The 20,565-nt window shown below is 46.2% G+C and overlaps 1 protein-coding gene across 1 annotated transcript in view; it reads right to left on the minus strand.

Moving 5' to 3' along the window:
* CACNA2D4 (calcium voltage-gated channel auxiliary subunit alpha2delta 4) overlaps positions 1-20,565 on the minus strand; it is a 112,898-nt gene that overhangs the window by 37,614 nt on the left and 54,719 nt on the right. Inside the window, exons 21-26 of the mRNA XM_004773738.3 lie at positions 19,956-20,001; positions 19,765-19,862; positions 17,558-17,651; positions 9,132-9,227; positions 6,959-7,086; positions 3,088-3,168 (exon numbers count right to left, since the gene is read on the minus strand). Coding sequence (XP_004773795.1) covers positions 3,088-3,168; positions 6,959-7,086; positions 9,132-9,227; positions 17,558-17,651; positions 19,765-19,862; positions 19,956-20,001 — 543 coding nt within the window. The remainder of the gene's footprint in view (positions 1-3,087; positions 3,169-6,958; positions 7,087-9,131; positions 9,228-17,557; positions 17,652-19,764; positions 19,863-19,955; positions 20,002-20,565) is intronic.

Below are 20,565 nucleotides of genomic sequence, written 5' to 3' on the forward strand. Positions count from 1 at the left end.
GAGCTCCATAAGAAAGATGGGAAACTCCTGCCTGAGGCCTCGCCTGGGGACAGCACCAGGAGAGGTGTCCGTGGGGAGCTCTGGATCTGGGTCTGTAGCTGAGTGAGGCAGGTGGCCTGTGGGATGGCCTGGCGCTCTGAATTCGTGAGCCTCAGGCTGCTTTCACCGTGCAGCACTGTGGAGTGAAGGAGGGCTGGAGATCTGTCATTGCTCTGTCTCGAGCCAAACTACCCTGGCCATTGACAGACAGCCACTGGGGTAGGAAGGCGTGCGTTTGCCCAGAGGACCCGATGTGTAAGGGGAGGTTGGAGAAGACTCCCTAGAAGCTGTTGATGCCGTTTCATTAGCCTTGGTTAGATCGGGGGTGTTGCTAATGTGAAGGAGAAACCCTATTTCGCTTACATTCTTCTTGCACCTTTAAGACTGGCTTTAGGGACAGGAAAATGACCTTTTGCACTGACAGATATGATCCCTGCAGGGCTCAGCAGGTGAGCTCTCAGAATTATGAATTGGAGGGCCGGGGGTGGGGAGGCCAAGAGAGGAGATGGGCCAGAGAACAAGGTCTGGGTGATTGCTTGTCTGCCCCAAGCCGGGGTGACTCACTTCCAGGCCTGGACTGGCCTCTGGCTGACCGCACCCGGGCTCTATGGTTCATTAGCTTTCAGAGACCAAGAAGGAGTTTTCTCCTTCCTAGGCGCTTTCCTCTGGATGACATCCCAGTGAGGCAGTAGCAAGCCTTAGGGAGAAGTGGGCCCTCCACGTCCCTTTCCTGGAGTTCAGCTGGCTGTTTTGCCTTTCAGAGGTGGTGAGAAATTGTGGGGTGCCGCCCTAACAGGCATAGCGGACCTGAGAGTCTTCCCCAGGCCCTACTGCAGAAGCAGGGACCAGGGTCCCTCAGCAGCCCGGCACAGGCCTGGGTAAGGCATAGGTGTGTCGTCCACGTCACTGTTCTGAGTGTGGATGTCCAGGTCCAATTGCACGGAGGCAGACCCTGAGGAGAGGAGCGCTCGTGGACCCCCAGAGAGCAGGCTCTGCACTGAAGGGCTCAGGACGGGGCACAAGTGTATCGCACGCCACATACTAGAGGAACACACTTGCAGGTTATGCTGCCACCATCACTATGCTGGGCAGTACTCCCCAACTAGGTCTGCAGGGTATGGGAAATTGAAAATGGATCCTGGTCAAGAAGTTAGAGTCCTAGAAATTCTGCATAAACTGTTGGTAAATCACCTGCTTAGAGCTTAAAAGGACCCCTCCCTATTCAGCTGCCATTCTGGAGGAACCCGTAGCATGACACACACATCTGGCATGTAGCTGACCCCTGTAGCTGGGCCGAGCGCCCTTCTCCTGCCTTCTCCCCTTGCTCAGTGCACAACCTCACCCCTGCAGCTCCCTTTTTAGCCACCAGTGCTCGCTAAGTCCAGGAGCCCCCAATGCACACAGTGCCCCCTGCTTCCAAGGGATGAAGCTGCCAGGACAGCATACCAGCCACCTCTCTTGCTTTGAGATATAGGCCCATCTAGCTCCAGTATCAAGGAGGTTGAGCCATAGTCCACGGAAGGGAAATTACAAAAGGAGACACCCCGCCCCCCCTTCTATACACACAGAAGCTGAAGCATAAGGTCTCTAGTACCTCACTCTTTTCCTATCGTATCCACACACCCCAGAGCCTCAGAGCCATTGTCTGCAGTGAGTTAAACCAGAGGCACCAGGACACGGTTTCTATGGCAACCCCTGGAGGCTCTAATTCAGCTCTGAGTTAAAAATGATATCAAATAATTGGAGAGTGCCGGAGAGCGCAGCCAATGCCTGACCCCGCGTCCCCTCTGGTTCCTAGACTCTCAGGTATTCGGGGTGCGGGGGAGAGAGAGGTTGCTGAGAGGGTCCACAGCATGGAGGGAGCAGGACAGAGGCACTTGGATGGGACCGGCGAACAGGCTCGAGGGAGACAAGTTTGGGTCCAGTTTTGGCCTAGCAATGAGTCTGGAGTTAGCCCACTATGGCCGAAGTTTCAAAAGGCAGCTGAGATGGCACAAGTCACCTCCTGAATGCTGGAGCAGTGCCTCCTGAAGGCGCCCGTGGAGCAGGTGTTTTCTCTGGTGGAAAGTCAGGGTTGGAGGTTCTCAGCTGGACCCCAGCCTGCTCCTCCTACCTCCTTTTCCCTGAACCCAGACTGAGGGGACAAGGTTCACCTCTGCTCCCCAGCTGGAGAGTCCTTCCATGCGGCTCGGGGCCCTCAGGGAAGCCGGACGGGACCTGTGACGTCCGAAGCGTGAGTGCCCACTGAACTGCACAGCTTTGCAGAACCCAGCTGGGGCTGAGACAAGGGGACTGAAGCCCGGCTAAAGAGGACTTCACCAGGCAGGCCTGACTGCACTCCAGCGAGGAGGCTTGGGCGCAAAGAACTATTTCAGGCACTAAGAAACCACCGAGTCTGGGCAGCTTGGGAGGGTCACTGGGCGCTCTCATCACATTTGAGGCCAGTGGCAACACTGGGTAGGAAGCTGGATCTTAAAGAAAGGCCACCTGAGCTCAAATTCTAGCTTCATTCATTATTAGCTGGGTGACTTCGGGCAAAGAATTTTTATCTTGGTTACCTTATCTGTAAAACGGAGCCCCAAGTACCCATTTGGCCCTGAGGGCCGGATGAGGTGAGCGCAGGATGTGGTCTCTGTGGTGCCCTGCACACACTGAACACGTGTCCCCGGCTCATCCTTACGGTCTGAGTCACAGGGCCGCCTCTGTGCTCAGTGGTGTTCTACACCTGGGGTGACGGGAGAGGGAAGCAGAGGTCCCGGTTGTAGTCTCTGTCCCCGGGTGACCTGGAGCAAATCTCTTAAACTGTCTGAGCTTCATCTGACTGACTTCATAAATTCTTTTGGATCTCAAGACTTACGGTTTTATAAACAACATGGCTTGGGAAGGCTCCTTTCTCCCGCAGTCACACCATTCGGCTGGGAAAACCTCCGGCTGGAGGGCTGCGGCCCTTGCCAGCCACAGGCAGGGCCCTCCTGCTATTTCTCTGTGCTATTCCTGACCTTGACTCACAGTGCCCCTGACCACCGTGGCGCAGAGGGCAGCTCCTACCTGCAGCGATGGCTGTCTTCCTGTCCACGGTCACGGCCACAGCTGTGCTGGCTGTCACTATCATGGGCTGGCCTGGACTTTCTGGGGAAACAAAAATTGCCAAGTCACTTTCTCAGTGCCCGGGGAAGAGCCAGGGGTTGCTTAGTGGGTGGGGAAGCTGAGAGCACACTGTGAACCCCAGGAGAGGGCATTTCTGGAGTAAGTGGGGGTGGGGGGTGTTGGCGACACCCCTGCTGCGGTGGATCTGCAACTGTCCCCCTCTGGACTTTGCGGATCGCCCCCGCGTGTCAGGTACTGCCCCGTCCTCACGCAGATCTGAACCTGCCAGATAAACACATCAGGGCCCCCGGAGGCCTGGAAAAGGCAGCGTGTCCACATCACTTGAACACTGTGGGTTTGCTCTGTCTTGGGGCAGCAACTGTCTGCCTCCCTTGAGCTCAGGGACCCTGCTGTGACCCGTCCTCTCCGCGAATGTTCCATCCAGAAGACTTGGGCTGGGTCAAATGATTCTTCCTAGCAGAAGGATAGGCTGCATTCCAGTTCTCGTGGTGGCTGATCCTGGCCTGTCCTTCACTAGTCACATGAGTCAGGGTGACACTGACAGCCCCCTAGAGGCCCGGAGCCAGGGCTGCGCAGACACAGAAGGCTGGCAGGGCACTCCGTACATCCTGGTGGCTAGGGGCCGGCCTGCCACCACCACCCTGTTCTCAAGCCATGCCTTTCACAGGTGTTACAGATGGTGACTGCACTTCTGGGACACTGCCAGCCTCTTCAAGGGCAAGGGGCTTGCTTTGAGCTGCTCTGCACCCCCTCTTTTAGGAGAATCAGGCCACCATAGGGACAGAATTTAGGTGGCTGTGTTGGCTCGACATGAAAACAGAGATTTCTGGCTCAGTGGTAGTCTGGGCTAGTGTGTGACCTTGGGCTTTTTAATCTTAATCAGTCTAGGGACAAGGCTTCACTTTTCAAAGCATTCCTTTTGTTGTTCTTAAGATTTTATTTTTATTTATTTATTTTCAGGGGATGGGGGCACAAGTGGGAAGGGAGGGGCAGAGGGAGAAAGAAGCTCCCTGCTGAGTCCCAGTGCAGGATTCCATCCCAGGACCCTGGGATCATGACCTGAGCCAAAGGCAGATGCTTAACCAGCTGAGCCCCCAGGCATCCCCTTTGAAAGCATTCTTATCTACAGGCCAAGTTCCATAACTAAAATTCCCAACAAAGGGGCAAAATTTTTATCAAGTACTGTCTTGTGGGAAGGTCTTTATATCAAATGTTGCTTGAAACAAATAGGTCATGAGAAGCTTATGTGGAGATCGTCTGTTGTCTTGGAACTTAAATTATGCTTTCTCGTATCTATTTTGCTAAGATCGTTCCTCATACCTTGCTATAATCCAGTATCTCACAGAAATCCATAATTACCCTGATTCTAGAAACTTACAATATGGAGTATTATCCTTGATTCTAGGAATCTGCCATGACAAAGCCTCAATAAACACAGAAGTCAGCTTCCTCCCCTTGCTTCTAGAAATGTCTGGAGGCAGGAGGGACAGGCCTGAGGCACCTGGGCTCCGTGCTGGCAGATTTCTCAGGCGCTGGTTGCAAAAGACAGTTCCTTGTGGGCAGGACTCAGCCCACCAGGCCCCAAGCAAAAGGCAACAGAGTCAGCCTGGAGAGGCAGAGGGAAGTCTCCATTCACCCTGGAGGCGGCTCCTCTGCCTCTTCAGGGTACCCGACCCCATTAAAATGAAGCTGCTGTTGTTTCCTTCCTTGGGGGAGAAGGGGAGTGTGCAGAGGTGCCCACGTGTCTTCAGGCACAGGCAGGAGCTAAAGCAGCAAGCGAGGGTGTGAAAAGAGAGCAAGCGCCTGCCTCCCTACTCGACCATCCCCCCTTTTGGGTTGCCAGCTTCCCTCTCTTCTCCTTGCGGCTTAGTTCCCCACCCACCGCCCTCCTACCTCACCGCCACAAAAAGCAACCCCAGCAGCCTTCAGGCATGGGCCCAGTGACAATGCAGGTAGGAGGCAGCCCTCATCGTGGGCTGGGGGCAGGGGACGGCGCTACACCCCAGAGAACCTCCCCAGGACCCTGTAGGTGGGAGCCCTTTGATGCCACTTTAGAAGGTGACGTGAAGAAAGAGCTGCCACTTTCTGACTCTGGGGGACTATGAGGCAAGGAGCCCATCACCTTGGCTTTGGAAGCCTTCTTTGTGGGCTTTCCCTGGGACAAACAGCATTCACTTCCTCTTCCCCTTCCTGCCTCACACTTAGGGCAGGAAAAGAGCCTGGGCTTTGGTGGGTAGAACTTGGGTTTGGCCTGGCTCTGTGGTCCCATAGCTATGTGTTCCTGGGCAAGTCACAGAACCTCTCCGAGCTTCAGACTTTTCCTGTATAAGAAGAGAAATAATAACAACACTTACAGGGTTGTGGAGATTGTATGAGTTGTAGGCTCTGGAATGTTTTGTAAAGCACATTTGCGATGCATTTGGTGGGGGGAACAGGCACAGGATGGAGATGTGGGCTTAGGCACAAGGTGAAGAAGGCATCGCGAGGGCATCGAGGGGGACCTCCTCCTTGCTGCCTGCAGCCCCAAGAAAAGCCCCTGGGAGTCCGGATCTCCTCCAGCTGTCAGTTCAGGGCACTTCTCCATCAGGAAGTTGGAGGATGGTTTTGGTGAAAGTGGTGGCTGGAGGATTTCGGTGGAAGGGCATCTTGGAGGGGAAGTACACTCTCCATTCTACCAGACTCCCAGCTGGGGTTCTCCGCTTCCCCCTCCCTTCCTTCTCCTCCTTCTCCTCTTCTCTCCCGCACCCCCCCCATCCTCTCCTTCCTCCTCTTTCCTCTCTCCCCCTCTCCTCCTTCTCCTCTTCCTCTCCCTCTCCTCTCCCCACCCCCACCACCTCTGCTCACTCTGTCCTGCGCTCAGGTATTCCTAGGCCCTCTCGTCCCACTGTGCTGGGGTCAATTCCCCCCAGTGGACGGCCCATTATGCTGCAAACTCTTGGGCCCTGGGATGTGTCCCTCCACCTCTCTGGACCGTAGTCTATTCAAGTGTAAATTAAGAGGGTGAAGCTATGCATCCTCCAAGTCCCTTTCTGTTCTAAACATTTCGCAATTTTTTGGTACTCTGTTAGAGTCACTTAATTTTTCTTTATGGGGGCTGTTTTTCAGAGTAGGGGCTGGGGGTTGGAGTTGGGTGCCGGCAGCTCAGAAACCCTTCCTGGGCCTTGGACTAGTAAGGATTTGGTGGCTTGGTCCAAATTTGGCTGCCCTGCTTCCTCCCCCTCAAGGCCCCGCTCTTGCACAGCCAGGGGGCACGCTTTATTACTGGGAGGTCCTGAGGAGAAGATGGGGGCTCAATATTGCAGCTCCTGGGAGACCATAAGGGAGTGGAGACCAGGCTGCTTTTTCTGGGAAGTAGTGCGATGGGGCAGTGAACCTGGTAAGTACAGTGGTCCCCTGATGGAAGGAAGTCTGTTACTTTCATCTGGGGAGCTTTCAAAGATACTCAGATGTTTAGAAACAGAAAAATCTTAAAGATCAACTCTTCCAATACGCTCCCACTTGGAATCTGGGCTGGAATCCAGCTCTTTGACTTTTGGGGCAAATCTCTTTCCTTTGTGCCATGCTGGATTTTTAACTTTGGTTGCTGGCTAGGGGATAAAATGATCTGTCCTATATTCAGGGCAGAGATCAATAGTGTGGTGAAACATGAGCGAGCTTTCTCAAGGCACTAACGTGTCAGGAGGGAGGGATGGAAGGGAACCCAGAGGCGTCGACATTCTGTTCCACATCTGCTTCTGTTCCCCACCAAGAGCAGCGGGAGGAGGCACGCCCTAGTCCCAGCTCGGTCCCAGAGCACAGGGCTGCGGATTACCTGCTCCCTCTGCCGATCGGAGATTGAACACAAAGCTGCCCGCAGGCTGCTCCGCGGCCTGGCGGTACCACAGGGGGAAGCCGTCCAGAGTGAACACACTGGCCTCATCCTCAGGAGTCAGGAACTTTCTGCAAAGACAAAGAGTTGGTACCTCTTCACAGATCTGGGAACACGCTTGTCCCTTTCTCTTTTTTCCACACAGGGTCATCGTGGCTGGGCCAAGAAGAGAGATTCATCTCTGCTTTAGTAGAGTTGCAGGTAGAAAATATTGGCCACCACACTGATTCTACCCCAGATGATGTTCCCCAGCAATTCGTGCCTTTTCCAGATTCAAATGTTGTTGCACCTGATGGCATGTTAGTAGCTAGAAGAGGTAGAGCGCCTGTATTGTGAAAGGGGACTTTTTTGGTTAAATAAAAACTCCTTTGCCGGCAGGGTGTGTTTCTTTTGGATATACCCTAATTTCTTTCTGTCTGGCTAATTGGCATGTCTGAATGGGGAAATTGCATGGTGAATTCTATCACTGCACTAATAGAAGGGCATAAATTCCCCCCAAATGGTTACTTCAAAAGTCATTGCCTCTAGGGTTTAGAATGTATGATGAGTTATCTTTTTCTTGAGCAGCTTTACCTTGCTAATTATGGTTTTGCATTGCCTGAACACACAGCAGCCAGCAGAAGGGAGTGCTGGTCCAGAAGCAGAGTGGGAGGCAGGGAGAAGCTGGTTTGTGGATTATAAAAAGACACTGTGGATAACCCACAAGGTGGTTAATTGAAGTTTGATTTTAAGAGTGGTCCACTTACATATTCCAGAAGCTACCTGTCTTGTTGCACAGTTCCTGAGCTCGCCAGTCATGCCATGGTCTAGGTGAAGGGAGCCCTCTGGAGTTGTGGGGCCCCTGGGTGGCCATTCATGGTGGCTGCTTTTGTGACCCAGGAGGGTCTCTCTTTATTAAGATTTCTCTCTTCCATTCTTCGAAGCCTTTCAGAGGATGCAGAGGACTGCTTTACCCCCTTCATACTGCCCGGTGTGGTTCACCCTGTCCCACTTTGGCCAGACAATGACATGGGTATGCAATTTTCTGAGTGGGGGTGGAAATTTAAGGGGAGGAGGAGGTATGAGTGGGGGGCCAGCTGGGTAGTGACTGTGGGGAGGTCAGTTCCCCATGCTGTTCAAGGCCTTTGGGTGAATCTAAAATTTACCACCAGATTTGGTCCACTGAGTTATTTGCTGTATCTCTAAGTGGACCATGGTAAGGGCTAGAGAGGCAGAGGGCTCTCTTCTCTTCACCTCTCTGGGAGTAAGGGGATATGGGGAGAGGGAAAAGCAACTTGATTTTTTCTCCTAGAACGCCTTAGCTTTTTAGCAAGTGTGGTTCTGTCAAAGTCCTGGAAGAAGCTCCTAGATGGCTGGAGCTTGGCCATTCTCTTCCAAAGACCTGCTGACTTCTGACTATTTGAGTCTCCTGGTTTGCAAGCGGCTGGTTGCTCTGCTCTCCCAACCCCCACCTGGCCTCCTTCTCTGGCTCCTATTCTCCCTTTGCTGCAGTACTTGGTGGGGAGGACACCCGGCCAGCTGGTCTCCCAGAATCCAGGCTTTGCTGGGAGCAGGGTCTCTCAGATTCAACACTATTGACATTTTGGGCCACACAATGGTTGTGAGGGGGTTTAACACCATCCCTGGTCTCAGCCCACTAGATGCTCACAGCAAACCCCCATCCCCGAGCTGTGACAACAAAAAATGTCTACACACATTGACAAATGTCCCTGGGGTGGGGTTGGGGGAAAATCACCCTCAGTTGAGAATTGCTGGCTTAGGGGATATGTAAGTTGTCAGTAAAGGAGGGGACACAGATAAATGATTTTGCTTGTCACATACAGACTGTCCCAAGGGGGAAAACAACTTCTGGGTTTCCTCTTGTGGAAGTGATTAACCCTTCTAACATTAGTGTCCCAGCCACTTTCTTGCCTGACTGGGCCATTGTCCCTCCTCTCCCGGGGACAACTCCAGGATGCATATAATCCTGACGAAGAGTTACTTTTCTGACTCTTTTAATCTACAAACCATCACCTTCCACACTCTGTGCTCTCCTGGCCTCTGAGAGTCTGCCTGCCCACATGCCGCAGGAACACGCTGGAGGGATCCCTCTCCCGGGGTGCCCAGCATGACTTACTTGTCTGAGACCTTCTCGGAGCCCACAAACAAGGTGCTTCTGAGGAGGCCGGCGCGGGTGCCCAGGAAGGCCATGTCCACCACTTGCTCGGACTCACTGTGAGGCAGACGGAGCAGATGTCATTACCAGGCACTACAGCAACAGGTCTAGGAAAGGGGGCACTGCGAGGCCGGGGAAGACCTGCAGGTCTCTGCTAGTGCCTGGCTTGATCTTCCTGGGGAGGGGGTCGGGGGGCAGGCAGAATGGGTGCTCAGAGGGTTACACACACACACAGACACACATACACTGCCATCCACTGTGAGCATCATTTTATTATATCTGGTAGACCCGGCTCCCCTGGGCAGCACCTCCCCTTGTTAATGTGTTCCCTGGGCCTATGCCTTTCTGTCTTTTTTTTTTTTTTTTTTTTTTTTGGTTCCTAATTTGTCCATGCAGGTTTTAGGGGAGTTGGCTCTGAAAGACAGGAGGAATTCAGGAAAAGAGATGTTGTTTTGTGACCTCAGGAATAGGAACTTTTTATGACTGACACAGGACACTTCACGGTTTTAAAACCGTTTTCACATGTTTACCTTATTTTTAAAATGGAAAAGGAGGAGGAGCAGACACGGTCTTCACCCACCCATGTGAACCCAGTAGACTTTATAACCTCGCCAGCAGTATTGGAGAAAGAAAATCCATTAGCTAGCTGGAGTGTAACTAATATTTCTCATGGTCCCAAAGCCCTATTTCCACGATGATGGCACCAGTGTGGGAGTCATCACTACTACCACTTCTTCTTCTCCTCCTCCTCCTCCCCCTCCTCCCCCGCTCCTTCTTCTTCTTTTTAAAGACTTCAGGTTTTTTGAGATAAAATTGACATAAAATTGTAAGATTTTTAAGTGTTCATTATGATTATTTGATATATGTGTACACTGTGAAAGGGTTCCTCCCATCTAGTTAAATAACACGTCCATTATATGAGGTATTTATCTTTTTTTGGAGGTTGAGAATATTTAAGTTATACTCACAGCTAATTTCAATTATATAATACAATGTTATCAATTACAGTCACCACGTTTTATTAGACCCTCAAATCTTCTTCCTCTTGTAGCTGAAAGACTGTGCTGACCTGTCTTCTCCCAGCAGCCCACAGCAATCACTCTCCTCTCTCTGTTTCTATGAGTTTGACTTTTAAAAATTTTCTTCTTTTCTAGATTCTACATATAGGTGATGCCATGTAGTATTTGTCTTTCCCTGTCTGGCTTGTCTCTCTTAGCATAATGTCCTCCAGGCTCATCTAGGTTGTCACAAACGGCAGGATTTCCTTCCTCGTGGCTGAATAATATTTCATTGCATATATATATGTAATATATTACATTCTCTATTATATCTATATATCTATATGACATCCTCTTTGTCCATTCCTCCATTGATGACATGTTGTTTCCATATCTTGGCTATTGTAAATCATGCTGCAATGAACACAGGTGTGTAAATATCTCTTTAAGATAATGGTTTCATTTCCTGTGGATAAATAATGAGAAATGAGATCGTTGGACCATATGGTAGTTCTCTTTTGAACTTTTTGAGGAAGCTCCAAACTATTATTCATAGTGACCAATTCACATTCCCACCAACAGTGCACAGGGTTCCCTTTGCTCCACATCCTCACCAATACTTGCTGTCTCTTGTCTTTTGGGTAACATTCTAACACGTGAGGTGATGCCTCGCTGTGTTTTTCGTTTGTGTTTCCCTGGTGATTACTGATGCTGAGAACTTTTTCATGCATCTGTTGGGCATTTGTAGGTTTCCTCTAAAAGCTAAAAATGTCTTTTCAGCTCTTCTGCCCTTTTAAAAAAATCAGATCGTTTTGTTGCCCTTGAGTTCTGTGAGGTTTTTTGTTTGTTTGTTTTTAACATATTTTGGATATTAGCTTCTTATTAGATATGATTTGCAAATTTCTTCTCCCATTTTGTAGGTTGCCTTTTCATTTTATTCTTTTTCTTGCTTAATTGCTGTGGCTAGGACTTCCGCTATTATGTGGAATATCAGTGGTGAGAACAGACATCCTTACTTTGTTCCTGATCTTAGAGGAAGAATGTTCACCTTTTCATTGTTTTCACCATAGAATATGACATCAGCTGTGGGCTTGTTATGTGTTGTTTTTATTTAATTATTTCTAACTTTATTAATATTCTTGCCCCTCACCCAATTTGCTACAGGTTATTACCCAATTTCTCGCAGTACCTAGATCAGTTGTGTTAGTGAGTGTAGAAGGTAGGCAATGCCCAAAGCATTGCCAAGGGGAAGTTTTTTTTTTTTTTTTTTTTTTTTTTTAATCAAGGCTCAGCTGTGTGGGTATTGGGGATTCCCTACTGGGATTCTGTGAAGAAGGCTGTACCATGTGACATTCAAATGATGACACCTGGAGCTGGATTAAAGCACTTGATCTACAGTCTGGAAAACCACAGAGGAACGGATCTGGAAATGCAGACAGGGCCTGCCTGCCCCCCTCTGATGTTGTAGAAACAAGAATTTCTGGGGTTGGGACCTAATGACTTTCTCTAAAAAGTTTCCTGAGGCAATTAAAAAATATATTAGAGAGAGAGAATGAGCAGGAGAGTCTTAAGCAAACTGCACTGAGCACAGAACCGGATGCAGGATTCAATCTCACAATGCTGAGATCACCACCTGAGCCAAAACCAAGAGTTGGACACTTACCCAACTGCACCACCCAGGCACCTCTGATGCAATTCTTAATTCAAAAGTAGTAGAGAATAGTCTAATGAGATTCCTGTACCCATCGGTCAGCAGCAACAATTACCAGTCCATGCCAATCTTGTTTCATCTACAGCATCCCCCAGCCTCTCAACTAGATTATTTTGAAGCAAATCTCAGATATCATTTCATTGGTGAATATTTTAATTTCTATCATTAAAATATAAGGAATAAAAAAATCCTTTATTCTTGCCATTATCACACCCAAACCCACCCCTCCATTCCTTAGTTGCATCAGATAATCCAGGAATCCAAAATCCTTTTTTTAGCTTATTTGAATTAGAATCTGACTAGGGTCCACAAGTTCATGTGTCTCTTTTCTTTCCTCTCTCTCTTTTTCTCTCTCTCTCATCTATCTAGATCTAGATAATAGAAATTTATATTTATTGAACTATAATCTACTTGCCATACAGTTCATCCATTTAAGAGGTATAATTGAATGGTTTTTAGTATGTTTACAGAGTTGTGTGGCCATCACCAGTCAATTTTAGAACATTTTCATCATCCCCAGAAGGAACCCACACGTATTAGCAGTCATCTTTAGTCACTTTCAGCCTTTCTGTCTCCTCTCTCTGTCCCTTTTCTTTCCCTTGCAATTTATTCGCTGAAGTAGGTCGTTTGTTCCGTAGTGTTTCTGCATTCTGGGTTTAGCAGATCACGATGTTGTGGTGTTAATCAGCATGCTCTCTTGTCCCCTGTATTTCTTACAAGCTAGCAGTTAGACCTACTGGCTTGATAGAGGTTTGAGTTATTATAGGCAGTGTGTTCTTGGTCATGAGGCACATACTATCTGATTGACTAGAGGTGGCCAAATAGGGATATTCCTTAATTTCTTCCTTATTTTATTTGTATCTGAAATACTCGAATAAAGATAAACTTCTCCTCATCAATATTTGGCTATCCTGAGATGCAAACTTGGTATAGGAGAGCCAGGATAAATAATTGAATCTCTGTTTGTTCACCAGTTTTTAGAATAATGAGTTTGTTTCTTAACATTTTCTGAAGATGACTAAAAAGCTTTCCCCCCCCCTTCAGTACCATTATGAACACAGGATTTAAACACATTAAACATGTTTTAATCCACTGAAGTTATCATACTTTTGTTACTCTAATTGTCCCCCCTTTGACCAGTGAAAGCCACTTCAGTTTGATTCTGGGGTCCCTCTAGCACAATGTAGTGATAGTCTTTAGTAACTTCTTCTGGATATGACAAGATGCTCCTGGCTCATGTTTTACAGTTCTGCCCTTGTTTTGAAATCAGACATTTCTCCAAGGGTTGCTGACTCATTTTAATGAGGACTTCTTAATATGCACATTGAAAGTCCACAGTCCAGAGCTGGGGTGCTCACTGAGGCATGGACAGGGCCAGGGTATCCTTCTCGTTCCTCAGGGAAAACACATCACAAATTCATTGATATTTCCAATTCATATTCAGCAGCACATCTTAATTTCTTTGATCTAAAACATTTGCATCTCTTTTTTCATTTGCTGAAAACCTTGGCTCCTAATGACATTAACATAATACTATTTGCTCTATTCATCTATATAGTTTGAGAATAATTGTGCCAATATTATTTCTAGCAATGTGGTTACTGAACACGGTTTAAGATTTTATTTGTTTGTTGTTTATGGTTCTGTGTTTTCAAGTCTTTTGAAAGGATTTACATTGTTATGTCATGAGCTTGATACATAACTATGTTTATTTGTTTCATTTGCCTTCAAATTTTTAGAGCTTATTTAAGAAAATCTAATCTTGTTTTATAATGATATAAAGCATTTACATGGTTCCAAAGTCAAATATGTAAAATAAAGCATGTTCATAAGCCTGTCTCTGTCTCTATCCCTGTTCTTTCACTCTGCATAAAGTAATCTTTTTTTGTTTTCTTGTTTATTGTTTCATTAAAAAATATAGGTGCACATATGTATACATATACATGCATCTATGCTTTTATATGTGTAAGTAACTATGAAAATATATTTGCTTCTCCTCTTTTTAAATAAATAGTGGGGGTATTATATATACTTTTCTCCATTGGTAAGACCATTTCACTGCAGTATGTAGATTTGTCCTTTTTTACAGTTACATAGTATTCAATTATATGATTTATTTAAGGAGGCTCCTACTGATGGCTTTAGGTTATTTCTATCTTTCACTATTATAAATGGAGCTCTAACAAAAAGCTCATGTATGTAACTTTTCCTATTTTTCGTAGTATATCTTAAGGATACTTTCCTAGAATCGTATTGCTGAGTCAGAGTGTAAATGGGTATGTAATTTATTAGATATTATCAAACTGTCCTCCATAGGCTTTGAAACATTTTGTATACCCACTGACAATATACACAAGCCTGATTCCCCACAGCCTTGCCAGCCTGACTGGCAACAAACTTAGATGTTATCAATCTGATGAGTGACAGTTTTAATTTAATTTAAATTTAATTTAATTAAAAATTTGGTACAGTTTTAATTTACACTCCTTTTATTATGAACTAGAAATATATTTAAGGACTATTTGTATGTATTCTCTGAACTGTCCATATTTCTGGTCCTTTTTCCTTCAAAGTGATTGGGTTTTTTACTTCTGTATTTTTGAAGTTCTTCGATAATGTAGGGATAGTAAGCTTTTATTTGTTATATAAGTTGCAAACATTTTTCTGGTTTGTCATTTCTGTTTTCACTTTGCTCATGTTTTTATTTTTGCCAAATAAATATTTTTATGCTGTTAAATTTGTCAGTCATTCTTTTATTGCTTCTGAATTTTGAGTCATCGTTGGGAAAGGTTTCCTAATTCCTAGATTTTAGAGCAATTGGCTCATTTTTTTTTTTTTTTTTTTAGTAATTATATGGTTTCATTTTTTTTTTTTTTTACATTTAAATCTCTGAGTCATTTGGACTTTATCCAGGTGTATGGTGTAAGGGAATAATACAATTTTATCATTCTCCATATGGCTCTCAAACCACGTACTAAAGAGTCCATTTTCCCCTGGTCTGACATGTCTTTCCATATGCATTTAGAAGAATTTCTGGATTTTGTATTCTGTCCTCTTGTCTGCCTTTCTATTAGTGTGTTAATACTATACTTTCTAAATTACAGAGATTTTTGCCATATGTTTTAATATGTTGGTAGGACTAAACTTGCTTTGTTGCTTTTCTTTTTCAGAGATTTTTTGACTATTCTTTCAAGTAAATGTTATAATCCATTTATCTGGATCCAGAAAAATACTGATGATATTTTTATTGGGATTACATTAAATTTATAAATTGACTTACAGAGGATTAATGTCTTTGTGATGCTGGTTCTTCCTACCCCAAGACACTGAATATCTCCTCATTTGTTCAAGACAACTTTTATGTCTTCCAGGAGTATATTATAATTCTTCTTGTGTACATTTTAGGACATATTTTATTGTTTATTCCTAGGAGTTTCATTACATTTTATTTTTTGTCCTCTTGAATATTTTCACATGACATTTTTAAATCTAGTTTTTTGTTTGCATAGATAAAGGATCTTAATTTTTGAATGTTCATATTATATCCTGCTACTTCACTAAATTCTCTTAGTGTTCATGGTAGTTTTCCTATAAATTCTTTTGGAGCTTCAAGATATATAATCTTATGACCTTCTTAAACAGAGATAATTTACTTTACCTTTTCCACTTCTCACTGCTTCTATGTGCATTCTCTTGTCTGGCTGCCCTGACTGATACCTTCTGACCTTGTTAAGCAGTAGTAGGGGTAGGGCCTGTCTTAGTCCTATCTTTAGCTGAGAGAGGCTCTAGCCCCATGCAGATGTTGACTTTCAGGCTTAGGTCAAATTTTTTTTGAAGATTTTTATTTTTAAGTAATCTCTACACCCAACATGGGGCTCAAACTTACAACCCTGAGATCAAGAGTTGTATGCTCTACCAACTGAGCTAGCCAGGCACGCTGGTCAATTTTAATTTTATTGATTAGTTTTTTAAAACATGCATGGATGTTACTTCTTGTTCAAATATCTTTTCTGCATTGATATTATTGATAGGGCATTATATTACCAATATGCCATTTTATATTAATTCTCCAGGCCTTCTTTTCTTTTCTTTTTTTCTTCTTCTTCTTCTTCTTCTTTTTTTTAAAGATTTTATTTATTTATTTGACAGAGATCACAAGTAGGGAGAGAGGCAGGCAGAGAGAGAGAGGAGGAAGCAGGGTCCCTGCTGAGTAGAGAGCCCGATGAGGGACTCGATCCCAGGACCTGGGATCCTGAACTGAGTCGAAGGCAGAGACTTAACTCACTGAGCCACCCAGGCGCCCATCCAGGCTTTCTTTTCTAATATACACCTGGGTTAAGAATATTTTTTCTTCAGTGTTTCTCAACTTTAAAAATGTCTCTGGCTAATCTCAAAACTTGGAAAGATGAAGATCATGCCCCTTCTCTCCAAACCAGTGATCCAATTCCCTAGACCCCAGAACCAGGCTGCCAGGTTTTGATTCCAGCTTTGCCACTTGGGAGGCATACGACCTTGGGCAAGTTGCTTATCTCACTCTGCCTTGGTTTCCTCATCTGTAAAATGGGGATAACGATAGTATCTATATGGCAAGGTGGTTATGCGGCTCACTGGGTTAATATACACCAAATACTCAGAACGTTGCTTGGCCTGTTATATTCTTTTTTTGTTCTCTAGTTTAATTTAATTTTGTAGAGATAATACATTCACATGGCTCAAAATTGTACCAAAAATTTATACAGTGAAAAGTGTCCCTTCCATCCCTGTTTCACTTACCCATTTTTCTACTGAGAAGCAACCAATGAGAACTCTTTCCTACTTGGTCTTTCAAAGATAGTCTATCTGTACATGCACATGTACAGACATACTGTCTTGTCTCCATTTTATAGAAATGGCATCACAATGTGCCCAGCTTTTTGTGTCTTGCTTTTTTAAATAGGTGGTTGTTTCATATAAAATGCTATTGTTTTCAGTAGGTTAGCATTAATTAACTTGAGTGTCTTGGGGAGGTTTGACATCTTCACGACGTTAATGTTAAATCTTCCTCTTCAGGAACAAGGTGGAGTCCACTGTATTCTTGACCTCATTAGTTTTTTACCTTCCCAACATTCATGTGCGTGCATACACACACACAAGCCATTTATTTCTTCTTTCTACCTGTCCATTAAATATGACGGCACTAGGTAAACATCAGCAAAGGGAGTGAGGAAATCTAAGGCACTAGGAAAGACCAAGGCCAAGTCTGCACTTCATAGTGTCTTGAGCGTACTTGCTGGAAATGAGGTCCTGATCTACTCAAACCACTTTTACCAGGGCACTTGGTGAAGGGGCTCCCACAGCTACAGCCCAGCCTCAGAGAGGTGTTCCTGGAATGGGGCTACTGCAGTGTGGGTGGGGGATCTGGACCTAGGCCCGGGAGACATACACTTGGTATTTTTCCAGAGGGGAGAGCAGCAGCATGTGTGGGGTGTGGATGCCTTGCCAAGTCCCTGTTTTACTGGGGCCATGTGAAGGTAGCTCTCACTCTCCCAACGTCTTCCCACCCTCATCATATTCCTCTTGGACCCAGTTGTCTCCTGAGCTGCCAGCCACCTAGTGGGAGGGACCCTGACTCAGCCAAGGGAATCCTGGGAGCTGGGGGTGCTTCCCCTCTCAGAATCCTTGCCCAGCCCTGGACATACTCAGAGGCGTTGAGAGCCAGCGCTGTCCAGTAGGCCTCCATGGGGGCGGTCACCACCGCGTCGAGCAGTACCTCCCGCACAAGCTCCTCGTCGCCTGGGGGCAAAATAAGAGACCAAACAACTTATTTCCTCCACGATGGTGAACACAGCTCATCTGCCCTTACGAGGAATTCTGACCTCAGGGGATGAGATGTGCGTCATAAGTCCATGTCTGGGACTCATAGAACCATCTATATGAGCTACAGGAAGTCATGTTGCTTCTCTCAGCCTTCACATATTCAATCCCAAACAATACGTGAGTATGTCTAAGTGGTTTCTAATGCTCTTCCCAGTTCCGGTATTCTGTGAGGTTAGAACTCCCCCACACCTGTGACATTAGCCCTTGTCCTGACCCGGCCCCTTCTCTTCTCTGCTGCCATCCCTCTGCAACTTGGTCATCTCCCTCCCAGCAGGGAGGGCCTTTTTGCCAGGTCTGTGAGTTTGAAATTGCCTCAGAGCCTCCATGCATGCTGTTCCTTGGTCTGGATGCTTCTCCCCTACTCTTTGCATGGGTGGTTCTTCTTTTCCCTCTCTCCTTTTTAAAAAAAGTACTTACTTTTATTGAGGTGAAATCTACTTAACAAAATCCACCAATTTAAATCATACACATCAGTGGCATTAAGTCCACTGACAATGATTGCTGCCGTCACCTCTGTCTATGTCCACATTTTTATCACCCTCAAAGCCGATCCTGTGCCTGTGAAGGCAATGAGCAGCTCTTTTTCATCCTCCACGTGAGTAACAGGGTCTGACAGAGTCAGGCACAATAAGTGACCCCACACAGAGTCCTATTCATGGTACTTACCACAGTTTGGAATCCCTACATCTACACACATGCTTGCTTCTTTATGGTGTGGTTTCCCCACCAGATTACAAGCTCCCTGCAAGTAAGGGCCTCACCCATTTGGGCCATCTCTGTCGCTTCAGTGCCCACACCAGGCCTGGCCCAGAGTACGTGCTCAGTACAGATTTACTGATGGAGTGAATGCATGAATGCACAAATAAGTTGGGCCAGCATGGGACGCAAAGTCTTCTTTGGGGGTGATACTTATACGTCAGCAGGAACACTTCTCTTCCGAAGAGGAAGAAGAGGGACCCTACTGAGGATGTGGCTGATTTCACCAGTTGCTTCTGTGTTGGGAAATTTAAGGTTAGCCTGAGAACGAGGCCCTGGAAAACACAGGCCACAGGCTACAAGACACCATCTGCTAGAAGACTCTCCTTTGCTAAGATGAGGACTTTTGGGGTACAGAGCATCAGTTACTGGCTTGGGGGCCCTCTGCTGGGTGGTGGTAGGGACAGATCTATGGGCAGGCTGAAGCCCTTACACTGTGTGTCTCTCTAGAGCACTCCCAGTGCCAGGATGAAAGACATTCAAAGGGATCTGGGTCCCTGACATGGGGATACACCCATGCTGTCACAGTGCTAGGAGCACAGACAACCTCTTGACGCCAAAGTGAAAATCTCCCTGTTCTCTTTAAGTCATGGGTGAGTCTGTGGGATAAGGCTGCTTGGCAGTGAGTAAATTTCTCGGTGGCTCAGCCATGAAAAAGAGTGAAATCTTGCCATTTGCAACAACATGGATGGATCTAGAGAGTATAATGCTAAGTGAAATAAGTCAAAGAAAGACAAACACCATATGATTTCACTCACAGGTGCAATTTATGAAACCCAACAAACAAACAAAGAAAAAAGAGACAGACCCAAACAAGACAAAACAAAATAAAAACAACAGACTCCTAACTACAGAGAACAAACCGATGGTTACCAGAGGGGAGGTGGGTGGCAGGATGGGGGAAGCAGGTGACAGGGACTAAGAGGGTGCTTATCGTGACGAGTGCCATGTAATGAATAGAATTGCCGAATCACTGTGCTGTACACTTGAGATGAATAGAACACTGTATATTAATTACGCTTGAATAAAAAAAGGTTGATAATGATAATTAATGCAATAAAACATCAGTAATTCAGCACTTTAAAAAAACACATCAAGACCTTACACATCGAGGTTAGTGTATTTTTCTTCTGATCTCACTTTAAATTTGCTTATATAATTTTTGATAAGTATCATACTAAAACTTGTATGTAGTTAAATTTTTGAAAGAAAAGAAAGGAAAGGAGAAGAGAGATAAAAAAGAAAATCTTCCGTGGGTGGGGCTGGCACTTACACTCGAGATCTGGGTCCTCCCCTGTCAGGAAGCGGACCACGGCCTCCAGCTGGCTGAGCTTCCGGTGGTCAGGGTCAATATCTGTGATGCAATAGATCCTGGAGCCCAGGAGAGTCAATGTCACCTCAGGAAAATTCCACCTTCTTCCCTCCCATTCTCTCTTCCTCCCGTACAGCGACTTTCCCACTTACCAGTCACTGGCCAGGGCCAGATCTGGGTGAAGCAAGTCGTGCAGGCCTGAAATCAAAGCTCACACTCAGTATGATGCTTGGTCGATGTGGTAAGGGTATGCGTCTCATTTGCTTACGAACAACTGCCAGGAAGCTTCTCTGGGGAAGGGCTGGGTTTTATTCTTCCTTATTCTTAGTCCCTCAATCCCTCAGGGAGGGACTCAACCGCTATGCTGGTGGTGGGTTTGTACAGATAATGCCTTTGTCCACATTGCTCCTGCTTCCTGAAATGCTTTTTCTTCCCATTGCCTCATGTCCAAATCTCACCTATTAGGTTCTCTCTGAAAGGAGATAATACTTGGAAACCCGTGATTTTTGGCTTTAATGGCTTCATTGTACCCAACTGAGCTGAATGGCCCATTGAAAGGAGAGCCAGAGATGGGCCATGTGCGTTTTGTGTAATCTCTGTAGCCTCATGCTACCCCTCCACCAGCCGTGTGCTCGTTATGCGTTTGTGGATCGAATAAGTGAAGAACAAAGGCCCTACAGAGCACCTACTCAGTCCTCAAGAAGGTGGCATGGATGTCCAGGGAGTTTGGTCATTTTGGGGACAGTGGGAGACCGAGAAGGA

Source organism: Mustela putorius, unplaced genomic scaffold (assembly GCF_011764305.1).
Source record: "Mustela putorius furo isolate JIRA1106 unplaced genomic scaffold, ASM1176430v1.1 tig00003988_pilon_pilon_pilon, whole genome shotgun sequence".
Taxonomy (NCBI): domain Eukaryota; kingdom Metazoa; phylum Chordata; class Mammalia; order Carnivora; family Mustelidae; genus Mustela; species Mustela putorius.